This window comes from Polistes canadensis, unplaced genomic scaffold (genome assembly GCF_001313835.1).
Source record: "Polistes canadensis isolate GaletaPanama2010 unplaced genomic scaffold, ASM131383v1 scaffold_2, whole genome shotgun sequence".
Classification (NCBI taxonomy): Eukaryota; Metazoa; Arthropoda; class Insecta; order Hymenoptera; family Vespidae; genus Polistes; species Polistes canadensis.
In genome coordinates, this window is record NW_014569549.1 from 576,481 (window position 1) to 597,276 (window position 20,796).

A 20,796-nucleotide genomic window follows, 5' to 3' on the forward strand; every position below is an offset into this window, starting at 1 on the left:
ATTGAATTTACTTTATATACAAACCATCTATAAAGCAAGGCTTTTAAAACTTTTCCATTTAGCAACCTCTTTTACACGAACAAATATTTTCGCGTTCCTGGGATGGATTCTATATTATCTTATCTTTCACCATCATAAACCCACAGACATACTATACGCGTAATATTGCTAAACTATTTTTTAATTCATTGTCGGTTGTTGTGCATCCACAAATTTTTTAGTTTTGCTAAAATTGTATCTACCTCCAAATTTAGTTTAGCAACCCTGATGCAATTTTACTTTGAGAAGCCCTGCTATAGAGCACTCTAAACTATACATATAATTATAAATATGCAACAATATTACATCAATTAAGCAGCTTTAATTTCTTCAATATTAAGAATTGCTACATTTTATTTTTGCAAAATTTGGTTATTTTAATATTTATGTATCATGTTTAACTTTATCGAATCTTTAAGGTAGTCATAAGATGAAATTTTATAATTTAAAGAAAATGAAAAATATGTTGGAACAAAAATGTATAAGCTATAATTAAACGACGGCCAATATTTTACCTAAAATATGTGCTTCTTTCAAATGCACATCGAACCGCGATTTATTTTTAATAAATATCTATGTTTAACAAATATTACAACATTTTTTGTATAATTACTTGGCATGTTAACGTAATAGAATACGTGAATGAAAAAAATTGAATATTCTTGACGATAAATCTTACGATCATCACTGTTAGAATTCTTATATTATTGATTTGCAAAATATTCAACTGAAATATGCTCACAAAATGATAACTTAAGAGATTGTAAATAAGTATGATGCAAGAATACATTGAGCAAGAATGTAATATATACAGCGATCACGTTTAAAGGCTGTGAGACTTTTGACAGAGATACATTATATATACTGATTAACAGAAATTTACATTTTCCTTTGTTCTTTAATATATAAAAAAAAAAAAATAAAAAGAAAAGAATACAATGTAATCCACATTGCAAAATATTAAAAAACTAGATTTATTTTATATATAATATATAATCTTTCTTGTATTCAATTGAATAATTAAATCTTTTTATTATTGAGTAATTTAATGTCATTACGAAATTCTTATGCACACAATTTAATGAAAAATGCATTATGTTGTTTTAATAAAATGCGTTATGCTATTGGTTTACACATCAGTTTAAAAACATTGTGATAGTGTCAATAAGATTTGAAATAATATAATAGAATGCCAACAGTTGTTAATAAAATATTTAGCAAGAAATGATGGCACCAGTTGTTAAACAACCAGACAAATTCAGAGTGAATGTGAAAGCAAGTCTAATAAAAAAAAACCTTGAAGGTTTATCATCAATCGTAGGTATAATCAAGCAGCAAGTTGACGACGTCTCGTTAATTCGTGATCTATTAAAATTGAAATATCTGGATGACGATGCAGAGTTGTTGAGCAATAGTGTATTGTTTGGGTTGGGTCAGCTCCAGCCTTAAGAAGAAGTTTGACAGCGTTGACGAAACCACTTTCGGCGGCAACTTGAAGTGCCGTTAGACCATCTAGATTTTTCTTTTCCAATTGTGCGAGAGGCGATGTGACTAAGAGAGAAACTGTCTGATGAAAGCCTCTAGCAGAAGCAAGATGTAAGGGTGTATTGCCGCCAGCGTCTTGCACGCTAGGATCCTCCTCGTGTTCTAACAGTTTAGCTACCATATCAACATAGTTCTTTCTCGAGGCGATATGCAACGGTGTTTCGCCGTAACGTGACATTATACCGGGTGGCGTGTGTGGTATCAACAAAAGTGCAGTGTTCAATGCACCACACTCGAGACACTCGTGCAACGGGCTTTCTCCACGATCATTTTTCAAAGCAGGATTCGCTCCTGCCGCTAATAAAGTTTCTATCAACGCTTCTATCTCTGTTCTGTGATTATTATCTATAAAAAAGAAGAGCTTTATTTAAATGAAAAGTATGAATGTGATAAGTTGAAATATTCAATTTAAACATTATAAATAGTTTTCTCTACCGAATACTGTAGAGGACGCCAAAATATGTAACGCGCTCCGACCTTGATGATCTTTTGCATTAATTGGTCCCGCTTTTGCCAATAAATCGAGCGTCTTAAGCGCAGCTTCATAATCATGATGGAGGCTCTTGGAACTTTGGGCATGGGCCAGTTGTCTCGTTAAAACATGCAATGCCGTTAATCCACCCCCGGCTTCTTTAACTCCCGCAGGGCAACCATGTTTTAAAAGCTCTCCCACGAAATTTAATACGTTCCCTGGTCCTCCGTTGAGTATGACTCTGTGTAATGCAGTTTCTCCGCGAGGAGAACGGACGCCTGGATCGCATCCGTTGGCTAATAATATGCTGGTCAAAAGAAAAATTAAGAAATTAAAAAAAATATCATAATAATTTAAACTTTTGTCATTCAAATATGCTGGCGGCAAAGATGTAAACGTCAGAAGATCTTTCTCATGAATCTTACGTAATAGTCAAGAATTAAGATTGACCTTTGCCCTCCATGGAATGCGTACGGTTAATATAAACAGTACAACAGCAAAAAAAAGATACTTACTTAAGTACAGATAGACAATGATTTGTTGCAGCAACCAGCAAGGGAGGATCACCGGAGACGTTCCAATCCGGTTCGTCAAGATTCTGGACTCGACCAGTTGCAAGAAGTGTCGCGACACACTTCGCATCTCCTGCTCGTACGACCTCGTAAAAATCTAGTTCAGTTTCTGGATCATAAGATTGATCATTAATATGAAGTATTTCTTTTTGTACTTCTTCTTCATCATCTTTTTTCTTTTCCTCTACGATAGTAGTATTATCGGTAATTTCTAAGGTACCATAGGTACGTACGATCCCTTTGGATTTGAAACTTTCAATATCTTCGACGATCGTCAAATCCTTCTCGATGGATCTTCGTAAATTTTCTAGGGATGATGACGATGACGATGACGATGATCCATCATCAATTCCGATTGATTTATGGTGCAAATTAATCCGATTAGAAGAAGAAAGATCTTTGCTTTGCGAAGATAGATCCCTTTCGTTCAAACATTTTCGTTCGGCTAGATGATCCACGGCCGAAATAGAAATAATCTGTTCAACGTTCTCCAAACAATTAAACGAAGATTCTTCGTTATCTTTAATATCCTCATCTTTATCTTTCTCCTCGGTCTCGACAATTAATTCGGACGATACATCGGATTGTATCCGATTATTACAAGAAGGATAATGAGAATCGATCGTTGTTATCGAGTTATTATCTCGTTCGATCTCGTTCTTCATTGTCCTCAAGAATTCCTCCAGCTGTGCAGCAGTAGCACCCTTCTCCTCTACCTCCTCTTCAGCACCAACTACCCCTTCTTCGTGGCTCACCCTCGCGGCAGTTACCGAACTTTTATCTCCGCGCGTTTCTTGGAACATCCACGTAGTAGTTTTACGTTCCTCGGAACCGTTTACACTCGGTGCCGCCGACGAAGCCGTTCCGTTCGCATAAGTCGCGGTCATCGTTGCGCACACGCGCAACTCCCTCACCAAAATGCGCGCACGCGCGCGCGCGCGCGCATGTAATATATACGCTCACCGATACTATTTAATTATCGCCACCGATGAGAATTCTTACCAATTGTGGCGCTAACACCTTTTAATGTGTATCACGCGCTCAATTTCTATTCTTTCTTTTTTGTTTTCTTTTCTTTCTTCCTTCCTCTTCCCCTTCCCTTCCCTTTCCTCCTCCCTTCCTTTTAGATTTCTTTTTCCCCTTCTTAAACTCTCGGTAAAATATAAGTAAGGCAACACGATTTTATTTTTCGCTCCTTTCTTTAACGTCCGTCAAAAAAGGACACTCTTAGCTACTAGTATAGGTGCGATATATTCGATTTGCTAATATAAATATAATCAATGAGAGATTCAACACGCATGCAAAAAAAAAACAAATAATAAATGAGAGGAAATACGAGAAGAGAGTAGCATCGCGTGAACGTGACTGAAAACCGAATGAGGATCTTTCTCCTTCAGCAGCGACGGCTACAAACGTAGATATTCCTTCTTCTTCTTCTTCTCCTCTCCCACCCCCTTCTTTCTCCTCTCCTTTTTTCCCTTTCTCCCTTCTCTATTTGTCTCTCTCTTTCTCTCTCTCTCTCTTAGATCGCCCTCGAGCATCATTCTTTCTTTCTTTCTTTCTTTTCCTCCGCTTTTTACTTCTCCTACCACCATAGCAATTTCTTCATTCCGGTTAGAGTGACGAATGATAATAATCTATGCTAGACAGTTTTCTCATATTTGAACCATTATATTATTATTATACTATGAGATCATAAAATTTTATAGAAAAATTTATTTGTATATATATATATATATATATATATATATANATATATATTTAACCGTGAAACGGTTAAACAATTTGTGAGTTTAATATAGAAACCATTTTGTTTTTTTTTTCGCTCCAACTAACTTTCATTTTTTAAAGAACTTTTGTTTTTTTTCTTTTACTGTAAAAGCTCATAACATTTCAACCCGCCCCATTATTAATAAAAACTTCAGACCTATATATATATATATATATATATATACATAAATAATTTCAAATATATTGTGTAAACGTAAAATATACACGAAGTAGAAATGTTTATTCCCAATTGCAAGTCTTCGTTGTTCTCCTCAGCTGTTATTATTTCCCGAAGAAATCTTATGGGAGATATTAGGCGCCAGATTCGAGGAACGTAAGAAACGTTCTCGTCGTGCACGCATGCGTACCACCTTAGGAAAACGCTCATGCACAGAAGAGAGCAAGGAGAAAGATAGTAAATGAACCGCCGGTTATTTCTTTTTTTTCACTTTGAGGGAAGTTCGTCCTGCACAGACATGAAATAAAACCGGTTTCTTCGTAGGAATATAAACATAAGAAAGACTTAAAGGGATACTTCGTTGTGTCGTTATTTTCCTTTTCTATTTTTTATGTTCGACTCGTATATGTATGTATATCGTCGGCAATGAACGAAGAAGCCCATGAAAGAAACTCCGGAACGTATCGGAACCATATGTTCGCCTATCTTCTCTTTTTTTTTTTTTTTTTTTTTGTAACTGGTTTCTCTTTTCTTGTTCCTTTCGACTTCTTTTTTCTCCTGACAATGCAAGTTGTATCAAGGGCATACTGTAGAAGTCAAGTGCAAGAACAGAATGCACGCTCTCTATCTTGTTGATCACTTATCTTTAACAAAAATATAATCATTCTTTCTTTTTCTAATATAAATAATATTTATTAAATATAAAGAAGAAAAAAAAGGAAGAAGTAAATATATAATTTGTATCCATGAAATTGAAACTATTTATTAGACTAACTTTCACTTTTGTTCTTATTTTACAAATGATTCCAATGTAAAATTTAAGTTTTGGTCCGGATAAATTTTTATTATAGCATGCAACTAACTGCACAACATGCATGAAATTAATCCAACTGCTTGGGAAAAAAAAAGTTTTAAGTGAACCCTTGCAAGATGACATGCATGTGTAACTTTTTTTCGAGCTATATATTTTGTTTGTTCCTTTGTTTTATTTTTCTCTCGTAAAATATTTGTTATAACGTGAACGATATTTAAAAGAAAACAAACGCGAAATAAATTTACAATTATTATTAAAAATCTGTATTAATACACGTAAATTATAAATACATTTCCATGAGATTAAAGCGTTTCATTGTGAATATTAGAAATAATAACTTTCTTTTAATATCGTCGGATAATATTAAGAATAATAATTTTCTTTTAATCTTTGTGTGTGTATGAAAATTTATTTTTTTTTTCTGACCGTTACCGATAAGTATGCAATAATTAATAGTACACATGCCTTGAAAGTAACTTTATATTTCATTTTGGTTTAGTAAAAAATTACGTTTCCTATACGATCTTATAATTGTTTAAAGAACAAGAAAATACATACTTAATATATAGTAAAAGAGTAAAGTATATGTATCAATTATTTTTTTACATAATCTAAGTGTAACTTAGATCGCGGTTATTTCAAGGAAGTAGGTCTTCAACTTCTTTAACCCGCGTCCACTGTAAGATAACATGTAACAATGAATGAATAAATAGTACAACATTATATTCTCACGTAATAGAAATTCTAAAATATTTATCTGGTTATTAAACTACTAAAATTTGTAGATAATCAAATTAATAAAGAAAACGAGAGATGCTAGAAAATTTATTGTATTATATAATACATTCGGATCCATCCGCTCTTTCCATTAATATTATATTATCAGAGATGGGATAGATGGAAGAATGATAAATTCGAATGCATTTAAAAAAATTATTAAAGGTACAAAATGAAATGTACTTACCATATCTATCTACTCCGTGATCTAGATGCTGTTCTAGACTTAGTTCGTCGTGGGCTACGATCCTTAGAATTCGACTTCCTCTTATTGCGAAATTTGTCTTTGGCGTGGCCACTCTTGCTTCGGGATCGACGACTGCGGGAAGACGAACGTGTCCTTGAACGTTTGCTTCGAGATCTTGAACGTGAGCGTGAACGTGAGCGTGATCGGGATTGGGAACGTGACCGTGATCGAGACCTTGAGTAAGACCTATAAATAATATCGAATTAAAATAATGATAATATCAGTCTTTTTGCCTGGACTTTAAAGATATCCTTTTTTATTTCGTAGTTATACTTTATAAATATCTCCTGAAACAAAGTTGTACCTAAATATTAATATCAACCCAAAAATTTATCTCGTCCATTGAAGATACGAGATTAGTTATTTAGATCACGTTTATCCACGTGTAAACGATCTTTAATATATCAGTCAATAATTTATAATAGCATAGCCTTAGCTGACCACCTTGTAACTGTTCATTAATTTCGTTATTACCAACACCTGTGATTACCTCCTTTCATATGGTTTATGTACAACTATATACAAGTATAAGTATAAAACAATGTCGAGAAAATTGTAATTTTACTACTGCCGGATTAAAACAAATCCTACCCATACCATAGTAGAGATGCCACGTTTTTATAATGTTATTTATTCAAATCGAGCTAATATCTTATTAATACCATAAAATTGAGCTAACAATTGTTATCGATGTCCTTTTATTAAATTGGCGAAATGAATTGTATTAACGATCGATCAAAATATGTTTACTATTCTATTATGTACCATCTTTCCTGTCTGCATATAGCAGACACAGTCGTAGAGCACGCGATGGCAATGCCAGGAAGGGAGAGCGGATGAGCACGTATGCAGATGAAATCACGCGAGGGTCAGATGAACGGACGAAGAGTGGCTAGACGAGACGGCTAAAACGTTGTCTCTCAGTGACCACTAGGTACTATGACGACGACTAGGCACAAACAGTAAGTCGAACGAAGAAGGCCAGGCTACCAGAAGTGCCGATGTGCATTAACTCTCTGTCTAGGGTGATGTCAGTGGTCAGTGGAAGTATCGTAGTGCGCAGAACTAGCCACTCCGTCGGCCGTGTTTGCCTCTCTCGCTCGTAGAGTGCAGAAGGAAACCCAAAGTAGGTGAGTGCTCTACGCTGTAACTACGCAGTGTGTCACAAAGTGAACCCAAGGCGAATCTCGCGAGAATCACAGTAGCAACACATTTCTCATGTGTATGCCTGTTCAGCCGCATCTCCTATAAATAATTGGGCATTGTTACATCGACAAAGTTCTTCGCTATCTCAACCATTGTTTTTAAGTAGTGTTCATCATTTTGATATGAAGTAATGGTTTTATCTTTGTCGATTTCTTACTACTTATTAATTCCATAATGTAACTGTATTAGAAATGTAGCATGAGAGAGAGAGAAAGAGAGAGAAAGAGAGAGAGAGAAAGAGAGAGAGAGAGAGAGAATATTTATGATATTCTTCTTCTGATCCATAATTTCTTTTTTTTAGCAAATCTACGAGACATTCTTATTGAGATAGACGTTTACTAGGTTCAATTACTAAATGTCTTTCCCTGAGATTAAATTTCGTGAATTTAGAAAATAATTATATATTTAAAAAAAAAAATATGTATTTCTATTAACTTTATAGATATAATATGAATAATGAATATATATTGTGCATCTTATAAATATATTACAATTAAATTAATATATTTTATATGATTACAATGATAATATATAGGTATGCAGAGAAATATATAATTCAATGTTACGATAATATGTTTGCAAAATAAAAGTACTTTAAATGAAATATATGTTTACAATATGTAAAGAATAAATTTTTTAAGCATCAATAAGTGTTTATAATGCAAAACAAATTACAAGAAACCATTAATATTGAAAGATTTTAAAGACCTATTCATAATTTTTAATATAATATCTAGTAGAGTTAAAGTATAGCATTTTATTTAAATAAAATAAATGCAATCTGTATACCTACATATATCAATACCCATGACATAGAGCTGTAATTGTAACTGCATTAAATTAGTAATATTACCGTTTTCTACGAGAACTTCTGTGTTGAGGACAATCTCTTGCGTAATGACCCCTTTCACCACATTCATAACATTTGTCTTCAGGATGGAATGGTCTTGCTACACTTCGTCGTGATGAACCTCTATCTCTCAACCTTTTGCAATTCGATAGCTCCACTCGAATACGTCTTCCGCATATGGTACGACCATCCAGGCCTCTAATAGCATCTTCTGCGTCTCTAGCATCATCAAACTCAACAAAAGCAAATCCTGGAGGATTTCTGGCAACCCAGACACTTCTCAACGGTCCATAAAATGAGAAAGCATCCTGTAATTCTTGTTTAGTTACTCTGCTTCCTAAATCTCCAACATAGACTTTGCAGTCCGAAGGATATCTTGACATCTAAATAAATTAATCATAGTCTTAATTATAATTAAGATATACGTAAAATTAAAAGTAAATTAAAAAAATTACTTAATTAAAGCTAAATTTTGCATAAATCGTGTGATGCGGATCAATAATTAAAGTATCTCAATTTCATCCTAAATTACATAAAACTTCTATAACGGTAAATTATCAAATTTTAATGTAATCGTAAAGGCGTTATTAAGTTTTTCCTTTTTTGTAGTCTAATTATGATATATGTATCGTGATAATAGCAAAATCCATACCTTCATCATATTGAATTATTTCTTCAAATAGGTTCCTTTTAATCTTTTAGAAAAGTAATTAGTTTTCTGTTTTACAGAAGAAAATCGAACATTTATCGGTTAGAACATTGATTCTAAGAGGATTGAAAAAAAAGCTAACATTATAAAGTTACGTTTCTAACAAAGGAAGAGAAACTAGGGAATTATACTAATGAAAATCACTATTACACTATTATCGAATATTATTGGTCAATGTATTTTTAATTATTTCACATTGACGTGTTTTTTTAATGATTTTATTTAACAATTAATAAAAAGTTTGTAATATTATAGAAAAATTATAATTTTTAAATATTAAAATGTCTAAAATATCAAATAAGTTAAATAAAAATAATGAAAACTAGTAGTTTCAATCAAAACTTCTAGGGAATAATCGCAAATCGCCATTCGTCAGTTTCAAAAAATGTTTCTTACAATTGGTCAATTTACAATGAAAATGAGGTTAAAGATTTGAAAGATGTAAAAACGATTACCATAAACGTGTACTCAAACTTTGTTGCAGTAGTCAGTCGTTGTGTGTCAATAATGCATTTTTTCAATTTTTGAAGTATAGATATTTTATTGTAATTATATTGTAGTTTTATTTAGTTGAATATTGAGCATTAATCATTTAATAAGAAAGGAAAAAGAATAAGATAAAACATATGTTATAAGTATAAAAAAAAATAAAGATTAATGCGAAAAACACAAATCAAGCACAATATTAGATACTCACATTTTATGTTCCGTTTACAGTAATTAAATTTATATAATGATAGTGTAAATATTAAAACAGATCAAAATAATGAGCAGCATAGAATTGGAGAGTTCTTCTGAGGATGATGATGATTACGTTAATTCTGTAGCACGTTTAAAAGGTATATTTAAGTATATGTTATTAATTATTTATAAATTTCTAATGTATGTAAAATTTACAAAATTCTTAGTAATGTAAAAAATGTTAAATAATTGTAGCGTTACAAAACAAAGTCGTGACAAATCATAGAGAATTACAAACAAATAAAAATCAAAGTAGTGGAAGAGGAAGAGGAAGAGGAAGAGGAAGAGGAAGAGGTAGAGGAAGAGGTAGAGGAAGAGGGAAAAGCAGAGGAAGATCAAAAAATACAGAAGATTCTGTAATATCTTACATTTTTTATCTTTATTATTATAAACATAAATATTTTTTGATCTTATTCATATTGTTTGTATTATTTGTTATTTTTTTATTATTATAATTATCGTTGTTGTTATCTTCGTTATACAACATTTATTAAAAATTACTTACATTTATTATTTACAGTTCAGTACTTGCGATTTAACTGAAGATTTAGGATTCGTAGAAAACAATTTAAAAATTATATCCGTGCCAGATGAAAATGTTATTCACACAAGATCTTATGTAAAAAACCGAACAAAGGTGGATAATGTAATAATTTTAAATTGTAGTAGCGAAGAGGAAGAAAATTTAATAATAGATGTAGAAGATTTAAAAAAAGATGTAATAAACTTAAAAAAAGATGTAATAGACTTAAAAGAAGATGTAGAAGACTTAGAAAAACGTGAAGATTTTGATGTAAATGTTAAGATTTTATGGAGATCCAAAGCCATTCACCGTTTAAATATAAACAACGTAAGATTGGTTTTATGCATTACAGGGCAAATAAAAATCTATTTACTAATTATATAATCTTTTTTATAGCACGAGAATTTCAGGAAAGTTTTTCAGTACTTTGCAGATATGGAGAATGTTTCCATAGAGCAAATCTTAATCATGAAGAAGGACAAACATATAAACCTAGCAGATACTCCTTCATCTTTGGGTCTTTCGATCATAGATATTCTTGGTTCGTATAAATAAAATTGATTAAATAAAATTATATTATTATCTCTTCTTTTTTATTTTAATTATTGTTTTTTCTAGAAGGAGGAATTGTAGATGCAAGTATAATCTCTCAAAATGATCATCAAAATCAACAAAAAATCATAGAAGAAGATATATGTCAAATCAAAGTACAAACTGCAAATAAGAAATCTATGGTGATTCCGCTTAAGAAAAATCAACAATTTCAAATATTAATTGCCAGTTGCGCTCGTGAATGGGGCGTTGAAAAATCTAATATTAAATTATATTTCGATGGGGATCCCATAAATAACAGCGACACGCCAGAAAGTTTAGATCTTGAACAAGAAGCATGTATCGATCTTCGCATCACCAAAAATTAATATAATTGTTATGTCATTATCAACTCTTTCAATACTATTAATGATCGAACTGATAGAAGACTAGAAATCGAAAAAGTATTTGTTAAGTACTGTTAAGTAGTAGTGAAAATTCAGTGAACTATAGACAACAGACATCTGATGCTCATTGTGTACTACCGATAACTATAGTCTTAAAAATTTTGTAAAAATTAAGGGGGGTGTATTTTAGCTGATTATATTGCATTTTAATATCTTATTTTTTATTTGCTTCATGGTAAAATGTACATTCGCTTTGTAATTAACTCATACAGTATGACTTTGTTTATGATGCATGAATGGAAAGCAGGAACTTTTATTTATATGACTATTTAATCTCGTTTTCATTTATTGTTAATTATAATAGTAGCAATTTTTAGAGAATCATTTTTAAAAATTAATTTCAATTGATAAAATTTAATAAAAATGACTGTTTTTATTCCTACAAACAAATGTTCCTATAAAAAAAAAGATATACATAATGATCAAACATAGAAAATAAAAAATACAATAAATTAAGAATAATAAAAGATTTTAATTTTATTTTGCAGACAAAATAGCAAAGCTTTATGTAATAAAATTACATTTACCATTAAAATCTTTAATTGGTAAATAGTGTATTTTTTACTTTAAAGTATTTTTTAATTATACATGACGTTCATTCAATTTTTACAATTATAAGCATTCAATAATATCGGTCAAGATGTTAAAACAATCTGGCAATAGTAAACCCTTTATTTGAATTATATTATATATACACACACACACCTTAATTTTGATCGGTAAAAGGGTTACTGTCTATTCTCACGTTTTTTGCCTGGTGCCACTGTCAGTTTCCCTTATTGCGGCGCTGTTGTGGTAAATTTCAGAACAAATTACAGTCATATGACCGTCGTTACGCGAGAACGGCATCACGATTTTGTGAATAGGCGTTGACTCTCATCGAGCTCCTGAATTAAATTCGTCTCTTAAATAAGAACTGTTCCTGTCAATTGTAATTTATCGTTAAATAAATTAACAAAAAAGTCTGATCATGGCGCTAAGCGATGCTGATGTACAAAAACAGGTTCGTAGAATTAAACAAATTCTTTCGATAAAATGATATTATTTTAAAACATATATGCAAGGAATATTGGAAGACAGACTACGTCTGTCTCGTATAAAGTTATTTTTGAATTTTCACGTACCTAAATATACGTTACGATCTTTTTTAAATTTGAAACTACCTTACGCGTTTATATGTATATTAATGTAATTTAAAATTAGGAAAATGCATTGATAATGTATTTAAGAGGACGATGAAAAAGAAAATCGAATATTCAACTATTCACAGTATTTTTAAATTTAATTTTTATCTAATTTTGTATGCAACACACTTAACACATGAAATGTCACATAATTTCAGTAATTTAATTCTTGCAGAATATTTGAGTGTTTTTAAAAAAAAAGTTGAATATAAAAAATATTAATTTATTATTGCAGATCAACCATATGATGGCTTTCATAGAACAGGAAGCCAATGAAAAGGCTGAAGAAATAGATGCCAAAGCCGAAGAAGAATTTAATATCGAAAAAGGACGTCTTGTCCAACAACAACGGCTTAAAATTATGGAATATTTTGAAAAGAAAGAGAAACAAGTCGAATTACAGAAAAAAATGTGTGTACAAATTTGTTTTTATCGTCTTCCATATAATTACTTTGTAAATGCTTGTTCCGCTTGATGTTAGGAATATTAGAACATGCGGTAGAAGTATTTAATCTATTTGAATCAAGGCTTCTCAAACTTTTCCACTTGGCGATTTATCCGAGCAAACATTTTCTCGACTCTGAGTATAGAGAAATATAAATTTGATCATATATCAACGATAAAGCCAAGTGTTCATACTAAATTTTTAATTTTCCTAAAATTTAATTATACGACCCTATATAGAATGACAATCAATACTTTGAGAAGCCCAGATCTAAATGATAATATTCTTAACGTATTATAATATATTCTCTAATAGTAAAATTAAACAAATTCTTACAGTCAGTCTTCAAATATGCTTAACCAAGCTCGATTAAGAGTTTTAAAAGTTCGCGATGATCATGTACGTAATGTTCTCGACGAAGCAAGAAAAAGATTAGGTGAAGTAACTCAAAATCCAAGCAAATATGGTCAAATTTTGAGATTATTAATCACTCAAGGTCTTTATCAGGTATTATCGATAGGCTATCTTTTTTTACAATTAAAAATGTATATATTATTTGACTTGAATCATTTCGCTATGTAAAATATAAATTTTAGAAATATTAATATATTATTTATCATTTTTTACAGCTTATGGAAACTAACGTTTTTATCCGTGTTCGTCAAGTTGATCTTCCTATTGTAGATTCTCTTATAGATTCTATACAGCAAGAATATAAAGTAAATACAAAGAAAGATGCTTCTCTTAAAATAGATCAAGAAACTTTCTTACCTGCCGAAAGTTGTGGCGGCGTTGAATTATTAACGGCTAAAGGTAACAATATTAATCATTAATTCTGTTTATTCACAGGTTATTAATATATCGAATTGTTCTTTATAAATAACTTTTATTTCAAATAATATAGAATATATACTTCTTATCTATCTGACTAAAAAGAAAGAGATTATATCAATATTATTTGTAGAAAGTATCAGTAATATTATATTAAATAAATCATTTTAAAATTTAGGTCGCATTAAGATCAACAACACTTTGGAGTCACGGTTAGAGCTAATTGCTCAACAACTGATACCTGAAATTCGGTCTGCTTTGTTCGGTAGTAATCCTAACCGCAAATTTACCGATTAAGGAAATTAATTGCATCAGAAATTCACTGATACATTCCCTTTTAAGCAGCAACCAGTAAACACTTGAAATGTATTGTGTAGGTTAGAAAATAGTATATGACAATATTTTTCTTTTTTTTTGCATAAAACTGCATGTATGATACGTTTGGTCATATAAATCGTGACTTCCTCTATCTTTAATTGGCTCTAAAGAAACATGTTTTTCTGTACAAAAGAAAGAAGAAAAAAAATATAAAATTGAAAACTACTATCGTTTCAGCAAAGACTTGTGTATTGTTAATAGAAAGAAATAATATAAAATATATTATACACGAGTCTAATACAATTCCATTTTAATATAGCTAAATTTTTCCAACGGGTAACAACGTCATATTGTTAAATACTACAATCTGGTAAATATTAGCTATATACATATAGATATACATATACATAAAAGATATATAACATATTGTTACAAAATTCTACTGTACATGCACAGTGTTATGTGGACAATGAAGTCAATGGATGATCTAGTTTAATACTAAACAGAACATTCTGCTTTTCAATAAGTGCAATATTATCGTGCCAGTTAATGGTATTGAATGTTAACAACATTGGTATTTGTTAAAGTAAAAAAAAAAAAGATAAAAAATGAACAAACATTAAACGTGGATGTGTTCTATTCATATTTTAAGATAGCATTATAAAAGAATTATAGTTTGATTAATTAAAGAATGCTTTACTTATGCTTCTTCTCTATAGATAACAATTCTATATTCATTTAAAACAGTAATAATTTATTATATTGAATTTTCTGATGTTAATAGCAGAGAAATTGTTAAAACGGATAATAATTAATCGGTGTTTATTTTAGTTTAATATATCGGTATCTTACTCTGTGTTGTATTTGATGTGGTGTGCAACAGTATATAACTTTGCTATCATTTTATTAAAGTATTTGATCGATTATTATGTATACAAATATAAAGATTATATTATTTAAAATAATAGATTGTATATATATATATATATATATATAAAGATTATTGCACTAATGACATTGTATTCCATTTGTAACTATGTAATATAAACTGTGTTCTAATCATTCAAAATATATCTAGAAAGCAGTTGTCATTATGTCTTATCTGTTGTCATTTGGCATTAAATGACCAATAAATAAATTATAATAATAATAATAATTTTGAATCATCATTCAATAATTGTAATAGAATGCATCTATAAAAATTTCATTTTTAATAGTATAGTATAAAAGCATCTTAAAAGACAAAAAAGATTGTTATTTAAAAATATATAAAATAAAAATCCTGTCAATGCCATCTGGTGTATTCTATACCGAACTGCTTGTTAATAAGAGTATTTAATGATAAATATGATTCATAACATCGAATAACAATATTAATATTTTAAAATTAGCGGTAAGAATGATATCGACAATATCGATAAAGAAAAGTCATCGAAACGTAAATAAATTTTTTTCTTGACAGTTGTCATCACTGTAGCAACAATTGCTTTCCTAAGTTTGGCATCTCTGGTAAAAAGGCATGCTGTCTTGAAACGGCAATAAAATGAAATAAAACGGAGTTTGCAAGAAGAGAGAGAGAGAGAGAGAGATTTTGAACGGTGGGAAGATTTTAGGTAGTAATTTATGTCCAAAAATTAAATCGAATAATAAAGTATATTTATTAGCGTTGGCTACACTATGTATTATATTATTTCTACAGACGGAACTTGAACAAAGAAAATAAAAGTCTTATTTTGAATGTCAAATTTTGGATAAGAGAAATAGTTTTCTTTTACGATTGCTCTAGTGGTTCGTTCGTCAGACAAGGTAGGGAGGGTCACTTCGATTCTTTGTACATTTCTATATATATTTCAAGGAAATTTGTTTGATCATTTAATATCGTCTAGTCTTTTTTTTACATTTTTGACATTTATTCAACACAATAATTTTTAATACACATATACATACATATACATCATATATACGATTTATCAATCTCGATTTTCGTATTCATTATTCGTAATATATATTTATTTAAAATATTAGATCTTCGAAGGATAAATTTTGAAATACATTATTTTATCATATCTCAGGTATTTGCTTGCTACGTCACATGTTGTGCAAATTGCTCGAAAGTAGTACATTAGGACTCGAAAAGTACGTGGTGTTAAAATCATTTGGAACACCTAACCTCAATCTTTCTCCTATAATAGAAAAAGAATATGACTGTTTAATCATTATTAAGAAGTTACGTTAGCATTTTATCCAGTCGGCTTAATTTGCTCGATAACATCTACATCTGCTGTGTGGTAAGAACTTTCATTATTAATGATGAACAAGCTAATATTTCTTTAAGTCATTTTAGTTACTTCATTTTATCTGTGTGTGTGAATACTGTTATTGTTAAATATTTTATGTTTAATATAAAAAAATAAAGGATTTTTTTCAATATTAATTTATTACTGTAGATTTTTTTTTTCAATTTATTAATAGAATTAGATCAATTGAGAGAAATTTTTGAGTGATTTGCAATATAAAGTACTAAGATTATTTTGTACTTTATGCAAAAATCACTAATATTTCATTCGAATTTTTATGTTTATATGTCAAATGTATTTTTTTTAAAAGTAACATTTTAATTGTCACATCTATTACTAATGACCAAAAGTATACTTTGTGTTCAAGCATGTGTTTCTACAGTTGATATATTATTTTACCCTAACTGGAAAGTTCAACAAAACAAGGTGGCACGTAACGTGTAAAGATGTTTACTAAATTGAATATAGAATCAATTGAAAATATTAAAAGTTGTTGTCTTTTAGCACAGACATATATCTAAACAAATTTGCTATTAAAAGTGACTCGTTAATCCTATTTTTGTCTTTTTTTTAGTTTTTAATGGTCTATCTTTACTAAATTATTTATTGAATTTATTCATAAGTATATATGTCATAATGAAATTAATGAATTTCTATAGCAATGACTTTTTACATTCTATACTTGTGTATGCATACTCCGATAAAAAATATTACGCATAGCATTGATTTACTTTCTTTTTATACAAATGACAATTGTATAGAATGATTATATTATATTCAAATTTTATTATGAAATATTTCTCTTGAAATGCATTGTATACGCTGACATTAAAAATAAATTGTAATTTTAGCGAAGAGAGGGATGCCACGCAGCAAGCGTAGAGCGCCCTCTAGCACAAATCATCATCACACATCAATTGATATGTCACCTAGTGCCCATGAAGAGGGTTTACCAAGGCATCCATCAAAACGACTGCGCCATACATCTGGGTATAAGATGGTTACATTGCGCATTAACAAGCGCTGTTAATATGACACTTCGTAAAGGAAAAATTTCTTATTTTTCTTATTATTTTAGAGCAAGACGATATACAAAAACAGAAGATGTGTCAAGTGCATCATCATTTTCTCAGAAACGATGTATAACTTGGTTTAGAGAATATACAACACCAGATGATTCGGATACTCTTGGCCCCGAAGGAATGGAAAAGTTTTGCGAAGACATTGGGGTAGAACCTGAAAATGTAGTGATGCTGGTTCTTGCTTATAAAATGAATGCTCGTCAAATGGGGTTTTTTACTTTGACTGAATGGTTAAAGGGTCTTTCGGAGTTACAATGTGATTCCATATATAAAATACAACAAAAGCTTGAATACCTAAGGAACCAGTTAAATGATCCTCACATTTTTAAAGGAATCTACAGATATGCCTATGATTTTGCTAGGGTATGTACAACCATGAAATTTGCAACAAAAGAAACAAAATATGTATGAGGATTTGTACTTTATTTTGGTCTACATACTTTAGGATAAAGATCAACGTAGTATGGATATGGAAACTGCTAGAGTAATGCTACAATTACTTCTAGGAAAGCATTGGCCTTTATTTACGCAGTTTGCTCAGTTCCTAGATCAATCCAAGTACAAAGTAATCAACAAAGATCAATGGTGCAACATTTTAGAATTTTCTCGTACAATCTATCATGATTTATCTAATTATGATTTAGATGGAGCGTGTAAGTGATGTTATTGTATTCTTTTTACCTAAAGAAGAATATAAACAAAGGGAAATCATATTAACGTGTATATATATACATATATATGCATATATATAACATATTACTTATTAATATTAATATTCTTTTTATATGTTTTCCTAGGATGTTTTTTTTCCAATAAATTTGTGCATTGTTTTTACATCGATATTCTGTTTTAGGGCCTGTAATGCTTGATGAATTTGTTGAATGGTTAAAAATGCAGAGAGGCGAGGATGCATCAACGACAGAAGCAAGGGGTAGCTGAAACATTCTATTAAGATAGTTCACTAAATCTCCGTCAAGATATTTGTTAATAATGAAATTTTCGTTAAGTTATGATTCACGGCATTTTAATTATCATCATTCGTGGTGTACTATTTTTTTATTAAATGATACTAGTGCATTGTAAGTAGCTCATTCTATATTATTCTTTTTTTGCTACGAATCTTACAAGGATTGTTCAGAAAAAAAAGAAAACTAACTCTTTATAAATTCATTTCGATCGCTTACCGCTATTCGCAGTTTATCGAGAGTTCATCGCAGAGAAAACTTTAACACTTCAGGATACAAACTATTTTAATATAAAAATAATTTGTGCAATTCATAAAAGATAATTGAAAGGATAATATCTAGTAATCTAAAAGGCAACAACACACTAAAATTGGCTATTTCTCAGCATTGAACTTTAAATATCATTGTAAATATTTTTTGATTTCCTGGATATAATAATGTGCAACTGCATGAATTCATATAAACAAATAAGTAGAAGTAATTTGTCTATACATTTTTAATATTTCTGTCTATAAATAATTAGAATCCATACTAATATTTTATTTTATAATAAATTATCCAGCTAAAACTTCTTAACACACACGCATTATCCGCAACATTTTTTCGAATTTAAATATGTATTATAATACAGTTAGGCACATTTAATAAATGTATTAACATTATTAAAGAGTAGGTTCAGAAAAAATGAAATTTTGCCCTTTTACTACTAGTGCTATTATAGCATTTGGTATTCAAAAGGCAGTACCACGAAGTGTCAATACAATGTGCTATTAACTAAGTAGTTCCTGCGGATGCTACCTATATAAATGTAAATTAGTATAATGAGCTCTTATTAAAATATCATATTTATTAAAGGCAATTGAATTCTGATTTGTTTAAATCATTAATATGAACGTTCAACCTGCACTTAATTTCATTATTTTAGTATGAACAGTGGTATTTAGAAAAAGAAAAAAAAGGGGAGAGAAAAAAATCTAGAGTTTAAATAAAAAAAAAAAGTATCAGTCACAATAATAACAAGCACACGAGAATTAATTTAATTTTCATATGTATAATATATACGGGATCATTTTTGTTCTCCTTAAAATGAAAAAGTACTATTTATTAAATTACATAATATGTAAAGGATATAAATTTTTAAGCAAATTGATGTAACGATGATATTCTTTAGCGTTTATCAAAAAAAATGAATTCATATCATCATTACTCATGATCGTTGCCGAGCTATCGCAAATGAATATTTAATTTAGTATTATTGCGAATTATAACTTATGATTTGTAATAACGTTATCATAAATCTTAGAATACTGCGATATACATTTTTACTACGATTTTCATCGATGATTATGTGTGATAATCACTTAAGAATAATATGTTATTAAATATTTGAAATGATAAATAATTAATTGCTTTGATTCGATCGGTAAGATTTGTTGATGCGGCAATATTCGTAAAATGCTGATATTCAATAAATCTTATTTATCTTATATAGCAATATCATAATTAACACCATTATGAAATTAGTTGAATAATTAAATTGAATTTCTTATCATATATATATTTGTACATTTCTTCCTGCACACGTGTATTTTTATTACATTTTATCCCAGTTTTTTTCTACAAAATTTTACCAGTATACTCTATAAGTAAAAATAAAAAAACGATGTTTATTATAAACATGGATTCTTAAGTGCTTCATTAAAAAGTTAAGGAAAAGCCCATAGAATATTTTGTTTCTCATATTTACTTATAAAATATGGTGGTAAAATTTTTCAGACAAAAATTAGGGCATCCTGTATATATTCTGATTTTTTGAATATGTACAACAAAAATAATATCGCATAATATTAAAAACACGGCTAAAATCTAACTCATATCTTTTTAATTAAGAGTAATTTGTAATTGATAACAAAAATTAAACAGTTATATATAGACATATACGTTATAAAAAAAAAGAACTATTCATAAAGAAGCTAAGTTCATTTATAAGGCGCTAAAATATTACTGCCATTTAAAAAGAAAAGTGAATTGTAATTAATTATTATGCAGAATGAATAAATTACTTTTTACAACAACTTAAAACATACAATACACCATATTCCAATAAAATAATTTCTTAGTATCTTAGCATTGAAAAAAATGATAAAATATGATATACAAAGATAAATTACGAATATTACAATTGATGTCAATTATAAATATTCATTTATAATAATATTAATTATGATGAATA

General features: G+C 29.6%; 5 protein-coding genes across 6 annotated transcripts; 3 read left to right on the forward strand and 2 right to left on the reverse strand.

The window, feature by feature from the left end:
* Positions 1-1,055: 1,055 nt before the first annotated feature.
* LOC106785499 (ankyrin repeat and protein kinase domain-containing protein 1-like) lies at positions 1,056-4,310 on the reverse strand. The gene is made up of 3 exons (XM_014746050.1): positions 2,572-4,310; positions 2,020-2,363; positions 1,056-1,929 (listed from the first exon to the last, which is right to left on the reverse strand). The coding sequence occupies exons 1-3, from the start codon at positions 3,513-3,515 to the stop codon at positions 1,367-1,369; spliced, it is 1,851 nt and encodes a 616-aa protein (XP_014601536.1). The 5' UTR covers positions 3,516-4,310; the 3' UTR covers positions 1,056-1,366.
* Positions 4,311-5,626: 1,316 nt separating this feature from the next.
* On the reverse strand, positions 5,627-9,268 carry LOC106785566 (serine/arginine-rich splicing factor 7-like). Of its 2 annotated transcripts, none has more exons than XM_014746168.1 (4): positions 9,123-9,268; positions 8,474-8,853; positions 6,355-6,600; positions 5,627-6,067 (listed from the first exon to the last, which is right to left on the reverse strand). In XM_014746168.1, exons 1-3 carry the CDS (start codon positions 9,129-9,131, stop codon positions 6,360-6,362), a joined length of 630 nt encoding a protein of 209 aa, XP_014601654.1. In that variant the 5' UTR covers positions 9,132-9,268; the 3' UTR covers positions 5,627-6,067; positions 6,355-6,359. The 2 variants fall into 2 exon arrangements, with proteins under 2 accessions (XP_014601654.1, XP_014601664.1); XM_014746178.1 differs by lacking the exon at positions 5,627-6,067 and adding an exon at positions 7,180-7,659.
* Positions 9,269-9,631: 363 nt separating this feature from the next.
* Positions 9,632-11,817, forward strand: LOC106785673 (uncharacterized protein CG4449). Its single transcript, XM_014746318.1, has 5 exons — positions 9,632-10,018; positions 10,116-10,276; positions 10,441-10,770; positions 10,840-10,984; positions 11,062-11,817. Exons 1-5 carry the CDS (start codon positions 9,946-9,948, stop codon positions 11,361-11,363), a joined length of 1,011 nt encoding a protein of 336 aa, XP_014601804.1. The 5' UTR covers positions 9,632-9,945; the 3' UTR covers positions 11,364-11,817.
* A 387-nt stretch (positions 11,818-12,204) lies between these two features.
* LOC106785558 (V-type proton ATPase subunit E) lies at positions 12,205-14,813 on the forward strand. Its single transcript, XM_014746155.1, has 5 exons — positions 12,205-12,444; positions 12,861-13,036; positions 13,409-13,577; positions 13,700-13,883; positions 14,080-14,813. Exons 1-5 carry the CDS (start codon positions 12,412-12,414, stop codon positions 14,196-14,198), a joined length of 681 nt encoding a protein of 226 aa, XP_014601641.1. The 5' UTR covers positions 12,205-12,411; the 3' UTR covers positions 14,199-14,813.
* An 804-nt stretch (positions 14,814-15,617) lies between these two features.
* Positions 15,618-19,521, forward strand: LOC106785552 (DCN1-like protein 5). The gene is made up of 7 exons (XM_014746143.1): positions 15,618-15,832; positions 15,919-16,025; positions 16,292-16,507; positions 17,368-17,506; positions 17,595-17,961; positions 18,044-18,251; positions 18,452-19,521. Exons 4-7 carry the CDS (start codon positions 17,379-17,381, stop codon positions 18,535-18,537), a joined length of 789 nt encoding a protein of 262 aa, XP_014601629.1. The 5' UTR covers positions 15,618-15,832; positions 15,919-16,025; positions 16,292-16,507; positions 17,368-17,378; the 3' UTR covers positions 18,538-19,521.
* Positions 19,522-20,796: the final 1,275 nt, after the last annotated feature.

Bases quoted from the DNA above. Each gene is read 5' to 3' on its own strand.
- LOC106785499 (XM_014746050.1), bottom strand. From the start codon at position 3,515: ATGACCGCGACTTATGCGAACGGAACGGCTTCGTCGGCGGCACCGAGT. The intron at 2,364-2,571 runs GTAAGTATCTTT...TCTTTTGACCAG, and splicing joins CATTGTCTATCTGTACTTAA to CATATTATTAGCCAACGGAT. The intron at 1,930-2,019 runs GTAGAGAAAACT...TCTTTTTTATAG, and splicing joins GGCGTCCTCTACAGTATTCG to ATAATAATCACAGAACAGAG.
- LOC106785566 (XM_014746168.1), bottom strand. The intron at 6,601-8,473 runs GTAATATTACTA...TATTATTTATAG, and splicing joins AGAAGTTCTCGTAGAAAACG to GTCTTACTCAAGGTCTCGAT.
- LOC106785673 (XM_014746318.1), top strand. From the start codon at position 9,946: ATGAGCAGCATAGAATTGGAGAGTTCTTCTGAGGATGATGATGATTAC. The intron at 10,771-10,839 runs GTAAGATTGGTT...TCTTTTTTATAG, and splicing joins ACCGTTTAAATATAAACAAC to CACGAGAATTTCAGGAAAGT. The intron at 10,985-11,061 runs GTTCGTATAAAT...TGTTTTTTCTAG, and splicing joins TTCGATCATAGATATTCTTG to AAGGAGGAATTGTAGATGCA.
- LOC106785558 (XM_014746155.1), top strand. From the start codon at position 12,412: ATGGCGCTAAGCGATGCTGATGTACAAAAACAG. The intron at 12,445-12,860 runs GTTCGTAGAATT...TTATTATTGCAG, and splicing joins ATGCTGATGTACAAAAACAG to ATCAACCATATGATGGCTTT. The intron at 13,578-13,699 runs GTATTATCGATA...CATTTTTTACAG, and splicing joins TCACTCAAGGTCTTTATCAG to CTTATGGAAACTAACGTTTT.
- LOC106785552 (XM_014746143.1), top strand. From the start codon at position 17,379: ATGCCACGCAGCAAGCGTAGAGCGCCCTCTAGCACAAATCATCATCAC. The intron at 17,507-17,594 runs GTATAAGATGGT...TTATTATTTTAG, and splicing joins CGACTGCGCCATACATCTGG to AGCAAGACGATATACAAAAA. The intron at 18,252-18,451 runs GTAAGTGATGTT...ATTCTGTTTTAG, and splicing joins TTATGATTTAGATGGAGCGT to GGCCTGTAATGCTTGATGAA.